This window comes from Lucilia sericata, unplaced genomic scaffold (genome assembly GCF_015586225.1).
Source record: "Lucilia sericata isolate MDLA Ls3-8-SP2 unplaced genomic scaffold, ASM1558622v1 Contig000799F_arrow, whole genome shotgun sequence".
NCBI classification, from domain to species: Eukaryota; Metazoa; Arthropoda; class Insecta; order Diptera; family Calliphoridae; genus Lucilia; species Lucilia sericata.
The window spans coordinates 136971-152999 of NW_023994791.1; the positions used below are offsets into that span (position 1 = coordinate 136971).

Below are 16029 nucleotides of genomic sequence, written 5' to 3' on the forward strand. Positions count from 1 at the left end.
TTAGACCCAAAAAATTATAAACATTTAAAAAATAGTTAAATTTTAAACAAAAGTTTGATTTAAAATAAAATTTTTATACTAACTACCTTAAAATTAAACACTTAAGCAGCTGCTATATTCTCAGCAACTTGAGATAGAGAGTCAATATGAGAGTAATTACGGTCTTAAAAAATTTTCTAGCATACTTTTAGGTGTTTACTTTAAAACTTAAACATATTAGCAGCTGTTACATTTTCACTTTTGTCAAAGGACTGAAAAGTCCTACAGTCTAATTTAAGGATTTTTTGCCTATATTTTAAAGCCTTAAATTACTTTAAATTTTTATACCTTAAATACTTAATATAACTTAACTACTTTTAGTTTTTTTTTTCACCAATTTTTAATTGAACACATGTCGTGCTTATACCATTACTAGTTATTTGTTATGGAAAATAAAGCCCAACTAATTTTACTACAATTTCATGGAACAATTTATAGTAATTATGGTTAATTAGATTAAATATAGTATTTTGTGGTAATTATAATGTAATTTAGTTAAAACGTTAAAAACAATGTCCTTTAATTTTTTTTACATATATATAAAAATAAAACTATTAAAATAAATAACGATTAAAATCCAATTGTTAATAATACAATAGAGAGCAAAAAAAAGATGTAATTAAATAGTAGTTTTTACGGAGGCTATAAATACTACTTAGGAGTAATTAGAGGTATTTAAAGGAGTCTAACAAAAATAGCTTAAACTTAGTACAACTGCTACTAAATAGACACTTAAGCAATTTCCATTAGACCATGAGTTATGTTATAGTTCTGTTCTTGTTCTGTTCTAGGTGTTCTAGTTTTTTTAGTTCTGTTCTAGTTCTGTTCTAGTTCTGTTCTAGTTCTGTTCTAGTTCTGTTCTAGTTCTGTTCTAGTTCTGTTCTAGTTCTGTTCTAGTTCTGTTCTAGTTCTGTTCTAGTTCTGTTCTAGTTCTGTTCTAGTTCTGTTCTAGTTCTGTTCTAGTTCTGTTCTAGTTCTGTTCTAGTTCTGTTCTAGTTCTGTTCTAGTTCTGTTCTAGTTCTGTTCTAGTTCTGTTCTAGTTCTGTTCTAGTTCTGTTCTAGTTCTGTTCTAGTTCTGTTCAAGTTCTGTTCAAGTTCTGTTCAAGTTCTGTTCTAGTTCTGTTCTAGTTCTGTTCTAGTTCTGTTCTAGTTCTGTTCTAGTTCTGTTCTAGTTCTGTTCTAGTTCTGTTCTAGTTCTGTTCTAGTTCTGTTCTAGTTCTGTTCTAGTTCTGTTCTAGTTCTGTTCTAGTTCTGTTCTAGTTCTGTTCTAGTTCTGTTCTAGTTCTGTTCTAGTTCTGTTCTAGTTCTTTTCTAGTTCTGTTCTAGTTCTGTTCTAGTTCTATTCTAGTTCTGTTCAAGTTCTGTTCAAGTTCTGTTCTAGTTCTGTTCTAGTTCTGTTCTAGGTGTGTTCTAGGTGTGTTCTAGTTCTGTTCTAGTTCTGTTCTAGTTCTGTTCTAGTTCTGTTCTAGTTCTGTTCTAGTTCTGTTCTAGTTCTGTTCTAGTTCTGTTCTAGTTCTGTTCTAGTTCTGTTCTAGTTCTGTTCTAGTTCTGTTCTAGTTCTGTTCTAGTTCTGTTCTAGTTCTGTTCTAGTTCTGTTCTAGTTCTGTTCTAGTTCTGTTCTAGTTCTGTTCTAGTTCTGTTCTAGTTCTGTTCTAGTTCTGTTCTAGTTCTGTTCTAGTTCTGTTCTAGTTCTGTTCTAGTTCTGTTCTAGTTCTGTTCTAGTTCTAGTTCTAGTTCTAGTTCTATTCTAGTTCTGTTTTAATTCAGTTTTTCATTGAGAACGGTAGCTTCTCGTTCTCTCTCTAGCTGTTATTATTCTCTCTGCTGATCTATCTTAAGACATTCGTTCGTTTTCTTAACTTTCTATTTTAAAGCTTTTTTACTCATTTTATTACCTTATATAATTCTCTGCTTATTGAGTTTTCTTAAGATGTATTTTTTAATATTTTATGTTTTTTTGTTATAAAAAAACTTTGTTCTGCTTTTCATGTCAGCACATCCTGCTTACAGTTTTATATCCTTAAATAATTTCTTTGTATAACATTTTATCTTTTTTCATCAATCTTTTGTTCAAACACAATTTTAATGGCTTTTCCCTAAGTTACCTTTAAAAAACACTCTTTTCCAGCCAGCCCGATGCAAACCCAACACCCTCTACTTAGTCATCAAAAATGATATTTTCTTTGCCTTCATTTTTTTCTTTTTGTTATAACACTTCGTTTTTATATCCTGTAAAATATGAAAAAGAATAAACTACAAAAAACGCAGGAAAAAATGCCTTTACATTGTTTTCTTTTTAAGACCAAAAGAAACGTGTAAAAAAACATACACATTTTTGTAGCATGCATATTTTCTTTCTATAAAGTTGCTACAATAAACACACATGCTTCACTTTTTTTCTTTAGCATTTAGTGACATTAGGCACGTTTTACAACATCATAAAATTATTACGATTATTTGCCTCCAACTCCCTCCATCTAAAGAGAAAAAACATTTTATTTCACTTGTCGAAGGATATATACATGAAGGATACACGAGAATAACGTGTTATCTTGATTAATTTGCATATGAAATAATGCAAACAAACCAAAACAGAACTCCATAGCTCATATTTATAAAAAATTAAAGAAAAAAACAACAAAAAATTCTCATTTTGTTGAGGCATAAGCCAGAGTTAATGATAATCAAATGACATGTCCTTAGAAACTAAAATACAAAAAAAAGAAACACTTTATTAAACACAATATATACAAATAATAAAAAAAAACAGAAAAACTCATTTGTATGTTCATTTTAATTTTTCCCTCCCGTTGTACCAACAACTTAGTCAAGGTAAAATTGTAATAGCTAAAAAGTCCTTGTTGTTATAATTATTGTATTAAAATGAAACATTTTTGCTTCTTCACATCCTGCAGAAAAGGAGCTGTTAGATATTTTACCATGTAGTGTCATTAAAGGTTTTGTGTGGTAATAATTTCATTTTTGCCTCCTTTTGGCGAGAGTAAACATTTCAAGTTGTTATTAAATGTTGATAAATATTTATCCAGGCATGTTGTTTACATGTACTTGAAGCAAAAACCTAATTTAGGCCTATTCCGGTAAATATTGATAAACTAAAATCTTCAATCTAACAACGTCAACTTAAGTAGCAGTTTCACTGTTGTTCTACCTTCTAGTTCAGTGTTTGTTTAGTTTTATTTCAGTTCTAGTTGAATTGTAACTCAGTTGTAGTTCAGTTCTAGTTCAGTTTTAGTTCAATTCTAGTTCAGTTCTGGTTCAATCCTAGTTCTGTTTTAGTTCTGTTCTAGTTCTGTTCTAGTTCTGTTCTAGTTCTGTTCTAGTTCTGTTCTAGTTCTGTTCTAGTTCTGTTCTGTTCTAGTTCTGTTCTAGTTCTAGTTCTGTTCTAGTTCTGTTCTAGTTCTGTTCTAGTTCTGTTCTAGTTCTGTTCTAGTTCTGTTCTAGTTCTGTTCTAGTTCTATTCTAGTTCTTTTCTAGTTCTGTTCTAGTTCTGTTCTAGTTCTGTTCTAGTCTGTTCTAGTTCTGTTCTAGTTCTGTTCTAGTCTGTTCTAGTTCTGTTCTAGTTCTGTTCTAGTTCTGTTCTAGTTCTGTTCTAGTTCTGTTCTAGTTCTGTTCTAGTTCTGTTCTAGTTCTGTTCTAGTTCTGTTCTAGTTCTGTTCTAGTTCTGTTCTAGTTCTGTTCTAGTTCTGTTCTAGTTCTGTTCTAGTTCTGTTCTAGTTCTGTTCTAGTTCTGTTCTAGTTCTGTTCTAGTTCTGTTCTAGTTCTGTTCTAGTTCTGTTCTAGTTCTGTTCTAGTTCTGTTCTAGTTCTGTTCTAGTTCTGTTCTAGTTCTGTTCTAGTTCTGTTCTAGTTCTGTTCTAGTTCTGTTCTAGTTCTGTTCTAGTTCTGTTCTAGTTCTGTTCTAGTTCTGTTCTAGTTCTGTTCTAGTTCTGTTCTAGTTCTGTTCTAGTTCTGTTCTAGTTCTGTTCTAGTTCTGTTCTAGTTCTGTTCTAGTTCTGTTCTAGTTCTGTTCTAGTTCTGTTCTAGTTCTGTTCTAGTTCTGTTCTAGTTCTGTTCTAGTTCTGTTCTAGTTCTGTTCTAGTTCTGTTCTAGTTCTGTTCTAGTTCTGTTCTAGTTCTGTTCTAGTTCTGTTCTAGTTCTAGTTCTGTTCTAGTTCTGTTCTAGTTCTGTTCTAGTTCTGTTCTAGTTCTGTTCTAGTTCTGTTCTAGTTCTGTTCTAGTTCTGTTCTAGTTCTGTTCTAGTGTCTAGTTCTGTTCTAGTTCTGTTCTAGTTCTGTTCTAGTTCTGTTCTAGTTCTGTTCTGTTCTAGTTCTGTTCTAGTTCTGTTCTAGTTCTGTTCTAGTTCTGTTCTAGTTCTGTTCTAGTTCTGTTCTAGTTCTGTTCTAGTTCTGCTCTAGTTCTGTTCTAGTCTGTTCTAGTTATAGTTCTGTTCTAGTTTTGTGCTAGTTCTGTTCTAGTTCTGCTCTAGTGCTATTTTAATTCTGTTCTAGTTCTCTTCTAGTAGTTCTACATTTATATAAAAATCTGTAGGGTTATGCCAATCGCTAATTTGTTTTATGTTATACCTTAATTAGACTTTCCTTGCATGGGGCAAATTTAAATTTTTATGCATAGTATATTTCACTCTTTTTATTTATTTATAAAAATTTTCTACTATTTTATTTATATGCTTTTGTGCCCAGGACAATTGCATGCAAAGTGTTATAATATGGCGCCATTTAGTTTTATTACAATAAGGTTGTTTTATTATAAAAAAAAAACAAATATTATAATACTAAAGGTTAACAGGAGAAAATAGGTAGATCTTTGAAACGACATTGGCGGCAGGTTATTGTCTGATTTAATGTCTGCACGCAATATTTACAAACAAAAAGAGGGCGAAAAACCTTCAAAAGTTTTGTTGTTGAAAAAAAAATAGTTTAAATTGTAGAGAGTTTGTTAAATAAAAAAATTTAAATAATTTTCTTTAAATAGAGAAAAAAGTGTAATTTTTGTTGGGGAAAAAAATTACTTAATTATAAAGAATATATTGTAGTTTTAATTACTGTTATTAAGTTTTTATTAAAAAAAAAACAACATATGTTTTGGTTTATTTTCCTTGTAGGCTATTTATGTCCTTTGAAATCGATTAAGTTTTTAGAGCTAATTTAATTATGCTTAATTGTACAGTGAGTGTGTTTATTAAGGCACTTGTTTTTTTTTTGTGTTGGAATATTTGTGATACTTAACAAATGCTATGAAATATTTTAACCACAAAAACCTTAAGTTTAGACATAAAATACTTAATTACTTAGGGTCAATGTTCTATGGTTTCATGAGGCATTAATTAGATTTTGTTAAAGTACACTTAAGGAGACTGAACATGAAAAGTTGAGAAAAAATGTTTAAATAGAAGAAAATTTAGTTATGTAGATATACAGAGAGAGCTTTTGCAGTTGAAAATTAGCTTTTTCAAATCATTTGATTGTTTTTTTAACGGAAAATGTTTTAGAGCTTAAAGTTTTTATACAAACTTGTTTGAAGCTTTAAGTTTTCTTAAGCTTAAAGTAGCTAAATATAATATACTTTCAGATTTCTATCAAAAAGCTTTAGAAGCTTAAAGTTTTATACTATTAGTATTTAAAGTTTTCTATAGCATACTTTTTCGAATCATTTGATTGTTTTTTAAGGGAAAATGTTTTAGAGCTTAAAGTTTTTATACAAAATTGTTTGAAACTTTAAGTTTTATTAAGCTAATCTTAAAGCTTAAAGTAGCTAAATATAATATACTTTCAGATTTCTATCAAAAAGCTTTAGAAGCTTAAAGTTTTATACTATTAGTATTTAAAGTTGTTTTCTATAGCATACTTTTAAAAGCTTAAAGTTTTATGAATCTTCTAAAGCTTAAAATTTTCTTCACCATATCATTAAGGACTTTAAGTTTTCTTCAGCAGATCTCACGAAGCTTAAAGTTTTTCATATCAATACTTTACAAACTTAAAGTTTTCTTAAGCAAATCTTTAAAAGCTTAAAGTTTACTAAACAAAATTTTATACAACTAAAAATTTCTATAAAAAAAACGTCTATTGTTTAAAATTTTCTAAAGAAATTGTTGATTTATTTCTTTAACTGTAAGTTTTTCCAAATCCCCTCGTTCTATTCAAAATGAATCATCTTTTTTCCATTATAAATTTCCAATTAAATTAATTAGTTTATTTCTCTGAAATCAATTTACATAAATTTCCAATGACATTGAAATATTTCAACTTCAATTCTAAATTTAAATATTTTCCCCTTTTCTTTAAAAACTTCAAAATCTATTTCATTTTTTATTCTTTACAATTCAGAAATATGATATGTCTCACACTTAAAAAAATACTTACCCTAAGAAGGATGTGTTTATAATAAATGTTTAAGTAAATTAAAAAAAAAACTAAAATAAACTAAACTAGAAAATAATGTAATACAAAACTAAAATACATAAAACATTAACTATACAACAAACAACTGCGCCTTAAAAAAACACCAACTCCACAAAATCATTCTCATTATAATCATCATCACTGCAGTTTGTTAGTCGTTTGTCTTCGTCATTGCTATAGAAAGAAATTAAATATTTTCCAACACATTCATACATACATAGATACATACATATTGTGACATTTAAACATATGTTCATTTATAATTTGAAGTTTCATATTACCACGCTATATGTTCTGTTCTCCCTCCCTGTCTCTCTCTCTCGACGAAAAATTTGTTATAAACTAAATCACATTTTATAGTTTTAAGTTTTACATTCATTTTTAGATTATTTTATATTTCCTGTTTTTATGACTCCTTGTTAACTAATTTCCATTTTATTTTCTTTGTGTTTCTTTTTTTTTCCAGAGGGCATTGTTTCCTATAGTATACCAAAGGGTGTCCAACGTGGCATGGAAGTTGATTTATCGGATAAAACCTATGATGGCTATGAACAGGGCGACCGTTATATTGATGGTCTGGGACAATTGGTGGATGGTCAGAAGGGAAAAGATAATTTCCGCACCGATATTCATGGTTTTGGCAAAGGTGAGTAAGAAATTAATTTGGAAGCACTAAATAGAGTAATAGTTCTAGTTCTGTTGTAGTTCTGTTCTAGTTCTGTTGTAGTTATGTTCTAGTTTTGTTCTAGTTCTGTTCTAGTTCTGTTCTAGATCTGTTCTAGTTTTGTTCTAGTTCTGTTCTAGTTCTTTTCTAGTTATGTTCTAGTTCTGTTCTAGTTCTGTTCTAGTTCTGTTCTAGTTCTGTTCTAGTTCTGTTCTAGTTGTGTTCTAGTTCTGTTCTAGTTATGTTCTAGTTATGTTCTAGTTATGTTCTAGTTCTGTTCTAGTTCTGTTCTAGTTCTGTTCTAGTTCTGTTCTAGTTCTGTTCTAGTTCTGTTCTAGTTCTGTTCTAGTTCTGTTCTAGTTCTGTTCTAGTTCTGTTCTAGTTCTGTTCTAGTTCTGTTCTAGTTCTGTTCTAGTTCTGTTCTAGTTCTGTTCTAGTTCTGTTCTAGTTCTGTTCTAGTTCTGTTCTAGTTCTGTTCTAGTTCTGTTCTAGTTCTGTTCTAGTTCTGTTCTAGTTCTGTTCTAGTTCTGTTCTAGTTCTGTTCTAGTTCTGTTCTAGTTCTGTTCTAGTTCTGTTCTAGTTCTGTTCTAGTTCTGTTCTAGTTCTGTTCTAGTTCTGTTCTAGTTCTGTTCTAGTTCTGTTCTAGTTCTGTTCTAGTTCTGTTCTAGTTCTGTTTTAGTTCTGTTCTAATTCTGTTCTAGTTCTGTTCTAGTTCTGTTCTAGTTCTGTTCTATTTCTGTTCTAGTTCTGTTCTAGTTCTGTTTTAGTTCTGTTTTAGTTCTGTTCTAGTTCTGTTCTAGTTCTGTTCTAGTTCTGTTCTAGTTCTGTTCTAGTTCTGTTTTAGTTCTGTTTTAGTTCTGTTTTGGTTCTGTTTTAGTTCTGTTTTAGTTCTGTTCTAATTCTGTTCTAGTTCTGTTCTAGTTCTGTTCTAGTTCTGTTCTAGTTCTGTTCTAGTTCTGTTCTAGTTCTGTTCTAGTTCTGTTCTAGTTCTGTTCTAGTTCTGTTCTAGTTCTGTTCTAGTTCTGTTCTAGTTCTGTTCTAGTTCTGTTCTAGTTCTGTTCTAGTTCTGTTCTAGTTCTGTTCTAGTTCTGTTCTAGTTCTGTTCTAGTTCTGTTCTAGTTCTGTTCTAGTTCTGTTCTAGTTCTGTTCTAGTTCTGTTCTAGTTCTGTTCTAGTTCTGTTCTAGTTCTATTCTAGTTCTGTTCTAGTTCTGTTCTAGTTCTGTTCTAGTTCTGTTCTAGTTCTGTTCTAGTTCTGTTCTAGTTCTGTTCTAGTTTGTTCTTGTTCTGTTTTAATTCTGTCCTTTTCCTCAACAGACTAAATGTCCTTTTTGATTAATAACAACTGATTATATTCCAAAAAAATATTATGAAAAGTTTAAATATTATTTTCTTCTTGTTAATGTTCATAAAAATCTTTTAGAAAGAAAGAAAAGAAAACTTTTCTCTTAAAGGTTTATTTGCCTTAAAGCAGTGAAACATTACTTTCAAAGGATGTTTTGTAGCAAACTAACGAAAAAAAAGAAAACCATAAACTGACATCAATAATACATTAACAACTTTTTAGCTGTTAATGTTTTCCTGACTATAACTGTCTGTCCTTTTAAATAAAAAGAAAGCAAAAAAAAAAAATAAGTTATTAAAACTGAGAATTTTTATAGCTTTTCAAACAATTCAATACTATAAATAACAAGAAATTTACATTAACAACATTTTATTTGACAATATTCTTTGGCTACAGGAAAAAAAATAAACTTTCTAGCTAAAGCCGTCGTTAGACAGGGTTTGGTATTTGAGAGCTGACAGTCTGCTTGGCACAAAAAAGGGGGAAATTAAAAAAGTTTGTTTAAATGTCTGTGTTTGCGCTAGGACTTGGGTAAATAAATAATTTCCTCATCAATAAACACACTGGCAAAAAACGAAAATTATAAATATTTGCTAGTTGCAAAAAAAAAAAAAATATGAAAATGAAAATGAACAATAATAAATGAAGTTCAAACGCCAAAATAAAGAAAAAATTTGCCTGTTATTTAAACAAACACACAAATACTTAAAAGTACATATAATAAAAATTCTATACGAAAATATTTTACATACTTTTCAAACCAATATGATAATTTATGGCAACACTGGCATTCAATTCATGATTATTTTGAAAATTTTCATTCCTTTAACCAGTATAGACAAACTTCCGCCAGTTTAAGTTTTTTTTTTTTTTTGCATTTTTAAATAACACAGTATAACAAGGAAGCTAGCTATGACTGTGTATTATAACAAAAAGGGGGAGAAGCCTTGATGGTTAGGGATTTCATAAGGAAGCCAGCAGCAAAAAGAAAAAACTTTAAGAACTTCATCGATTTCATTTGGCATTGTGCCAATAATCAAAAATTATTGTAAACTTTACATTTTAAGTAGAAAAGTTTTTTTTATATACATTTCTACTGCTGTCTCTGAGTCTTATACATTCCGTACTGCTTTTTATTATTGTACAATAAACGGCAAAGTTTTGTGAATGCTTGCAAATAAACACTGGTTAGTTTGGATAAATATATGTATATTTCAAGACTGACTATATAGTTAAATTAGTCTCTGTCTTTAACTATAGCTGTCTGTGTATGTCTGGACATTAACATAAAACGGTAATGTACAACCTTGAACTAACCAGATAAAGTTGGAGACGTAGACAATATAAATTAGAGCTGGTTTTTTGGATATTAAGTAGATAGAGAAAATTGCCAAGTACTTGGTGTTTAGTTTAGTCATAAAGCAGATTAGATGAGAAGTTTTCATAAGATTAGAACATAAAAACAGGAAAATATTTTTACAGGAAACAACAATAACTAAAGATTTATACATTACTTACTCATTATTTACCTTATGTAAAGAAAACAATTTTTAGAAATATTCTTTAGCTTCTATCTGATACCAAAATATTTCATAATTTTTATAGTTTTCTATTAATTTACCAAAATATTTCATAATTTTTATAGTTTTCTATTAATTTACCTATTGTTTACATGATGTAAAATATCTAAAAAATTTTTATGTTATATATTTTATTTTAACAATGTCTTAAAAGTCTTAAAAATTTAAAATTTACATGATTTCCCTATTATTTACATAGTGTAAAATATGTAAATTTTAATAAATCTTCCCTAACTTTGATTAAATAACAGAAAATTATAAAATTTAACACATTTTGTTATTATTTACCCATTGTTTACATGATGTTTAGTTATTTTCCTATTATTTATCTATTGTTTACATAGTGTAAAATATGTAAATTTTAATAAAACTTCCTTAACTTTTATTAAATAACAGAAAATTATAAAATTTAAACATATTTGTTATTATTTACCCATTGTTTACATGATGTATAGTTATTTACCTTATGTTTACCTAGCGTAAAATATCAAAATTTATTTTCCAAAAAAATTTGCCTTCAAATAGTAATTTAAATTTTAAAAAAGTAAAAATTTACACAAATTTGACATTCTTTACCCATTGTTTACATTATGTAAAATTTGAAAAAATATTTACAAAATAAAGTTTTAACTTAAAGTTATTATTAAACCTTAAAAAAGTAAAAATTTACACAATTTTGTCATTATTTACTCAATGTTTACACAATGTAAAATATTAAAACTTTTTAAAACTTTAAGATTTTAAAAGTAAAATTTGAAAATTTTTGAAATTTATACTATTTTATAGTGATTTACCTATTGTTTACATGATGTAAAATAACAACATTTCTCTACTTACCTCTTTTTAGCCTTATTTACCTATTGTTTACACGATGTAAAATATTAAAATATTTTCCATTTTAGAAGATTTTTCATATAAAACCTCCAATAAAAATATTAAAAAATGCTTTTTTACGTGATTTTTACATTAGGTAAAGAAGTGAACAGTTGTTTACCTAATGTAAACAATATGTTGAAGAGATTTACTTAAAAAAATTTAATTTAGCGATCAAACAAAATAATTTTTTTATTTGCGAGAATTTTTGCATTATTTACACATTGTTTACATTATACGCATATTGTTTACATAATGTCGAATATGTAAAATTTTTGAAAAATTTAAGTTTTTGTAATATTTACTTATATAGAGTTTATAACAAGCTATTTGAAATTTTTTACCTTAAGTGTCACTTGTTTACATCATGTCAAAAATGTAAACAATTTAAATTTTTCATTATTTACCCTTAATTTACCCAATGTATATTATTTTTTGCTACTAAAATTTTTGCCAGTTTATTAATTGTAGTAATAAGTTGTAATGTAAACTTTGAAAGACTATTCACTTTGTTTACATGATGTAAATTATCACTTATATTATATATATTGTAAAGTATTTTAGTAAATTTTTATATTTTGTTTATAAACAATTAAATTGGCAACATTTTTCATTATTTACCATTTGTTTACATTATGTAAAATACTGTAAAATTGCCTTAAACCTGTTGACCTCGTGTAAACAATTAAATATGTCCTTTATTTTAGACATTTTTGAAAAATTTCTTTACGTTTATTGCGCAAAAAAATAATTTTAAACTTTTCACATTGTTTACATTATGTCAACAATGTATAACTCACGTCGAACTCATGTAAACAATTAAGTGTTTCAACTATTTTTAGATATTTTTCAAAATTTTCTTTAAGCGGATAAATTTTATTTTTTTTTTCATTGTTTACACATATGTCAAGAATGTATAACGTGTCGAACTCATGTAAACAATTAAATATGTCTTTTATTTTGGACATTTTTGAAAATTTTCTTTATGCTTATTACACAAGCAATTCATTTTGAATTTTCTACATTGTTTACATTATGTCAACAATGTATAATTCATGTTTAACTCATGTAAACAATTAAATGTTTCTATTATTTTTAGATATTTTTCAAAATTTTCTTTAAGTTTAGTATATAAAAGAACAAATTTAATTTTTTTTCATAATTTACACTATGTCAATAATGTATAACATTGTCGAACTCATGTAAACAATTAAATATGTCCTATATTTTAGATATTTTTGACAATTTTCTAAAAGTTTAGTGTGTAAACAATTAAATTTAAACTTTTTACATTGTTTACATTATGTCCACAATGTATAAAACTTAGTATAATGTTGAACTTATGTCAACAATTAAATTTGTTTGCTATTTTAAATATTTTTGAAAATTTTCTTTAAGTTTAGTATATAAACAAAGGAGTTTTAATTTTTTACATTGTTTACACTATGTCAACAATGTATAAAACTTGTTAAGATAACTGGTTTTTGTTATTTTTTAATTGTTTAAAATTTTTCCACATTTTTAATAATTTTCTTTAAGTTTAGTGTGTATGTCAACAATGTACAAAACATGTTATAATTTTGAACTCATGTAAACAATTAAATATGTGAGGTATTTTAGATATATCTTAGCATGTTCTTTAAGTTTACTGTATAAACAAATAAATTTTAATTTTTTACATAGTTTACATTATGTCAACAATGTAAAAAACTAGTTTAAATAACTAGTTTTTGTATTTTTTAATGGCTTTTTAGGTAAACAATTCAGTTACTCTATAATTCTAAAATTTACTTCATGTAAACAATGAATATTATGGAAGTAAGACTTTCTAACTTTAATTTTAAAGAAAATTTCGTTACAATTTCTTTAATTAAAAGTATTTTATAGAGATTTTCTTGCATTTGTTTAACAAATTTATTAAACATTTTTATTTCTTTTAAAAATCTATTTTTAATACTTTTATTTATTTAAATCCCTCAACAAAATTCTTAAATTTGTTTAACAAATTTTCTCTCTAACTAACCTAACTTCCTGTTTTGTTTTATTGATTTATTTAAATTATTATTAAAGACTTGTAACAGAAATTTACGCAAATTGATTGCCACCCCTTTTTGTGCCCTAAAACAAACACAAACTAAACTCCCAGTTTAATTTATAACTTAATATTTCTATTTTTTTCGGTAAACATAAAACTTAAACCTCTCGTGCCTTTCACTAACTCTTTACTGCCACCGTACGTAGATACGTAACATTGAGTTTATTGGTTTGTTTCTTGTAATAATTTCTATGACCATGGTGTTTGGTTTTTATTCCCAACTAACAATAACAACAAATTAAGGTCCTTGTTTTCTAAAAAGCTTAAAGTATAGAAAATTCAAAAAGTATGTCTGTGCAAAAAAACGAAAAAAGGTTTAAATGTCGCGTTCATAAGGTAATAATTTTCAGTTGGCGCATTTAAATGTTTGTTTTTCTTCCTTACTCTTTCTGTTCATTTGGGGGGAGTGCTTGTTAAGTTAGAGCATTAACGACAAAAACTACGTAAAAACATAAATTTTCTTAAGGAAAATATGTTGTTGTTTTACACAATCTGTATGTAAACTGCTGCTACTAGTAACAGGATAAAAGGAAGTTTGTTGGTGTCTGAGTTCAACTTTGGTGCGTGTTTGAAATTACTTTTCATGAATATTATTGAATTTTTTTTTTATTATAAATAAATAACTTTACTTAAGGTTTTCCTTGTAGAATTCCTTTAGATTATTTATATTTATTAAATGTTTTTCTATTTAGTTTTTCTTGCTTAAATTTATAACCGAAATTAAAAATTTTATTGCACGAGAGGGGGGAAGGAGGGATTTATATAGAAGATATTTAGAAAATTTATGGCAAAATATTAATATTTATTTTTTTATTCATATTTCTAGGTTATGAATGGATTGGCTGGCGTAATGATACACCCGGTTTAATGGGTAAACCTGTTGAAATAGTATTCGAATTTGATACCGTAAGAAATTTTAGTGCCATTATATTGCATACGAATAATATGTTTACCAAGGATGTACAGGTAAGTGTCAAGAAAAAATAATAGTAATAATATTTACTTATAGTTTACTTCATGTAAAGTCTTTATGTATTTCCATATAAATAATTTGCTCTTAAAATAATAAGAATTTTAACTTTCTTATATAATTTACCTTTAGTTTACATCATGTAAACTATACAAATTTTTCCATTTTCCATTTTTTAATTTATCTATTTTTTACTTGCTGTAAACATGTTGTTTACAAGTTTAATGAAACTATCTAAAGTTTGTTCATTTGTTAAAGTTTTTACATTGTTTACATTATGTCATATATGTAACAGCTTTAACACTTAAACTTTTTTATATAATGACTATCTCTACTTCTTAAAAACTAAGATTTTTCATAAATTTTACCTTATTTACCTATTGTTTACAAGATGTAAACTATTCAATTTTAATAATTTTTTTATACGCTTTAATAAACAAAATAAATTCTTAAAATTTATTTAGGTTTTTATATTGTTTACCTATTGTTGACATTGTGTAAACTATGTAAAATTTTTCAAAAAGTCTATATTTGTCTATTTTGACACTTACTAAATGTTCAAAACTTTGATCTTGCCACATTTTTACCTTATTTACATATTGTTTACATTATTTATCTATTCTTTACATTATTTACCTATTGTTTACATGAAGTAAATTAAAACATTTTTTGGAAACATTTTGACTTTTTAACTCTTTAGTTTAAAAAAACTATTCTTTCATTATTTACTTTTGTTTACATAGTTTACCTGAGGTAAAAAATGATTTCTGTTTACAAAATATTTAAGTATTTATTGTATTGTGGATCCAATACATATTTAAGCTTTGTGGTAGTTATTTACCCATTGTTTACCCAGTGTAAAGAATATATTTTTTCAAAACTTTAAGGTTTCAATCAAATTCATTTCAAATTCTCTTTTTTAAACAAATTTTAATGATTTTTACCTCGTGTTTACCTCATATTTACATTATTTAGATATTTTTGACTTAAGATAAATAATTTCAAACATTGCCAAGTTTTGTTTACTTAAGTAAAATGTCAGAAAAGGTGTCAAAATCGGAATATCTTACAGTACTTTACTTTAGTTTACATTTAATTGTGAGTAAAGGAAAACAATTTCTATTTTTTTAAATAACAACACTTTTTATAATTTTATAAAGCTTTTGTAAAGCTTATATATGTAACTTTCATTTTACATTGTTTCCCTAATGTAAAGAATGTATATTTTACAATATTTTAAATAGTTTACACTTAATGGTTATTAAAAGTAAACAATTGTTATTTTGGGTTAAATACGCAAAATTTTTTGTAATTTTATCCAGTTATTGCAAATATGATCTTAGACTTTCATTTTACATTGTTTACCTAATGTAAATAATATATATTTTTTTACCTAGTTTACACTTAATTCTAATTAAAAGTAAACAATTGTTATTTATGGTTAAATATGAACAATTTTTATAATTTCATAAAGCTTTTGTAAAGTTTAGATATTAAGTTTACATTTTACATTGTCTACCTAATGTAAACAATGTATATTTCACAATAGTTTACCTAGTTTACATATAAATGCTATTAAACAAGCAAACAATTGTTATTTTGGGTTAAATATGAATAATTTTTTTAATTTCATAAAGTTTCTGTAAAGTTTGAATATTAAATTTGCGTTTTACATTCTTTACCTAATGTAAACAATGTATTTTCACAACAGTTTACCTAGTTTACACTTAAATGTTATTAAACAAGTAAACAATTGTTATTTTGGCTTAAATAAACTAAATTTTTAAAATTTCATCAAGTTTTTGTAAAATTTAGATATTGAGTTTCTATTTTTCATTATTTACCTAATGTAAACAATGTATATTTGACAATATTTTAGCTAGTTTACACTTAAATCTTATTAAACAAGTAAACAATTGTTATTTTCGGTTAAATAATCCAAACTTTTATGATTTTTTAAAGTTTTTCTAAAGTGTAGATATATAAAATTTACATTTTACATAGTGTGCCTAATGTAAACAATGTGTAAACATGTAATGTTTTCAGAA

General features: G+C 26.5%; 1 protein-coding gene across 1 annotated transcript in view; it reads left to right on the forward strand.

Annotated features, from left to right (window-relative positions):
* Positions 1-16029, forward strand: part of LOC119608175 — a 92153-nt gene that overhangs the window by 63022 nt on the left and 13102 nt on the right. The window contains 2 exon segments of the mRNA XM_037962486.1: positions 6923-7102; positions 13838-13977. Coding sequence (XP_037818414.1) covers positions 6923-7102; positions 13838-13977 — 320 coding nt within the window.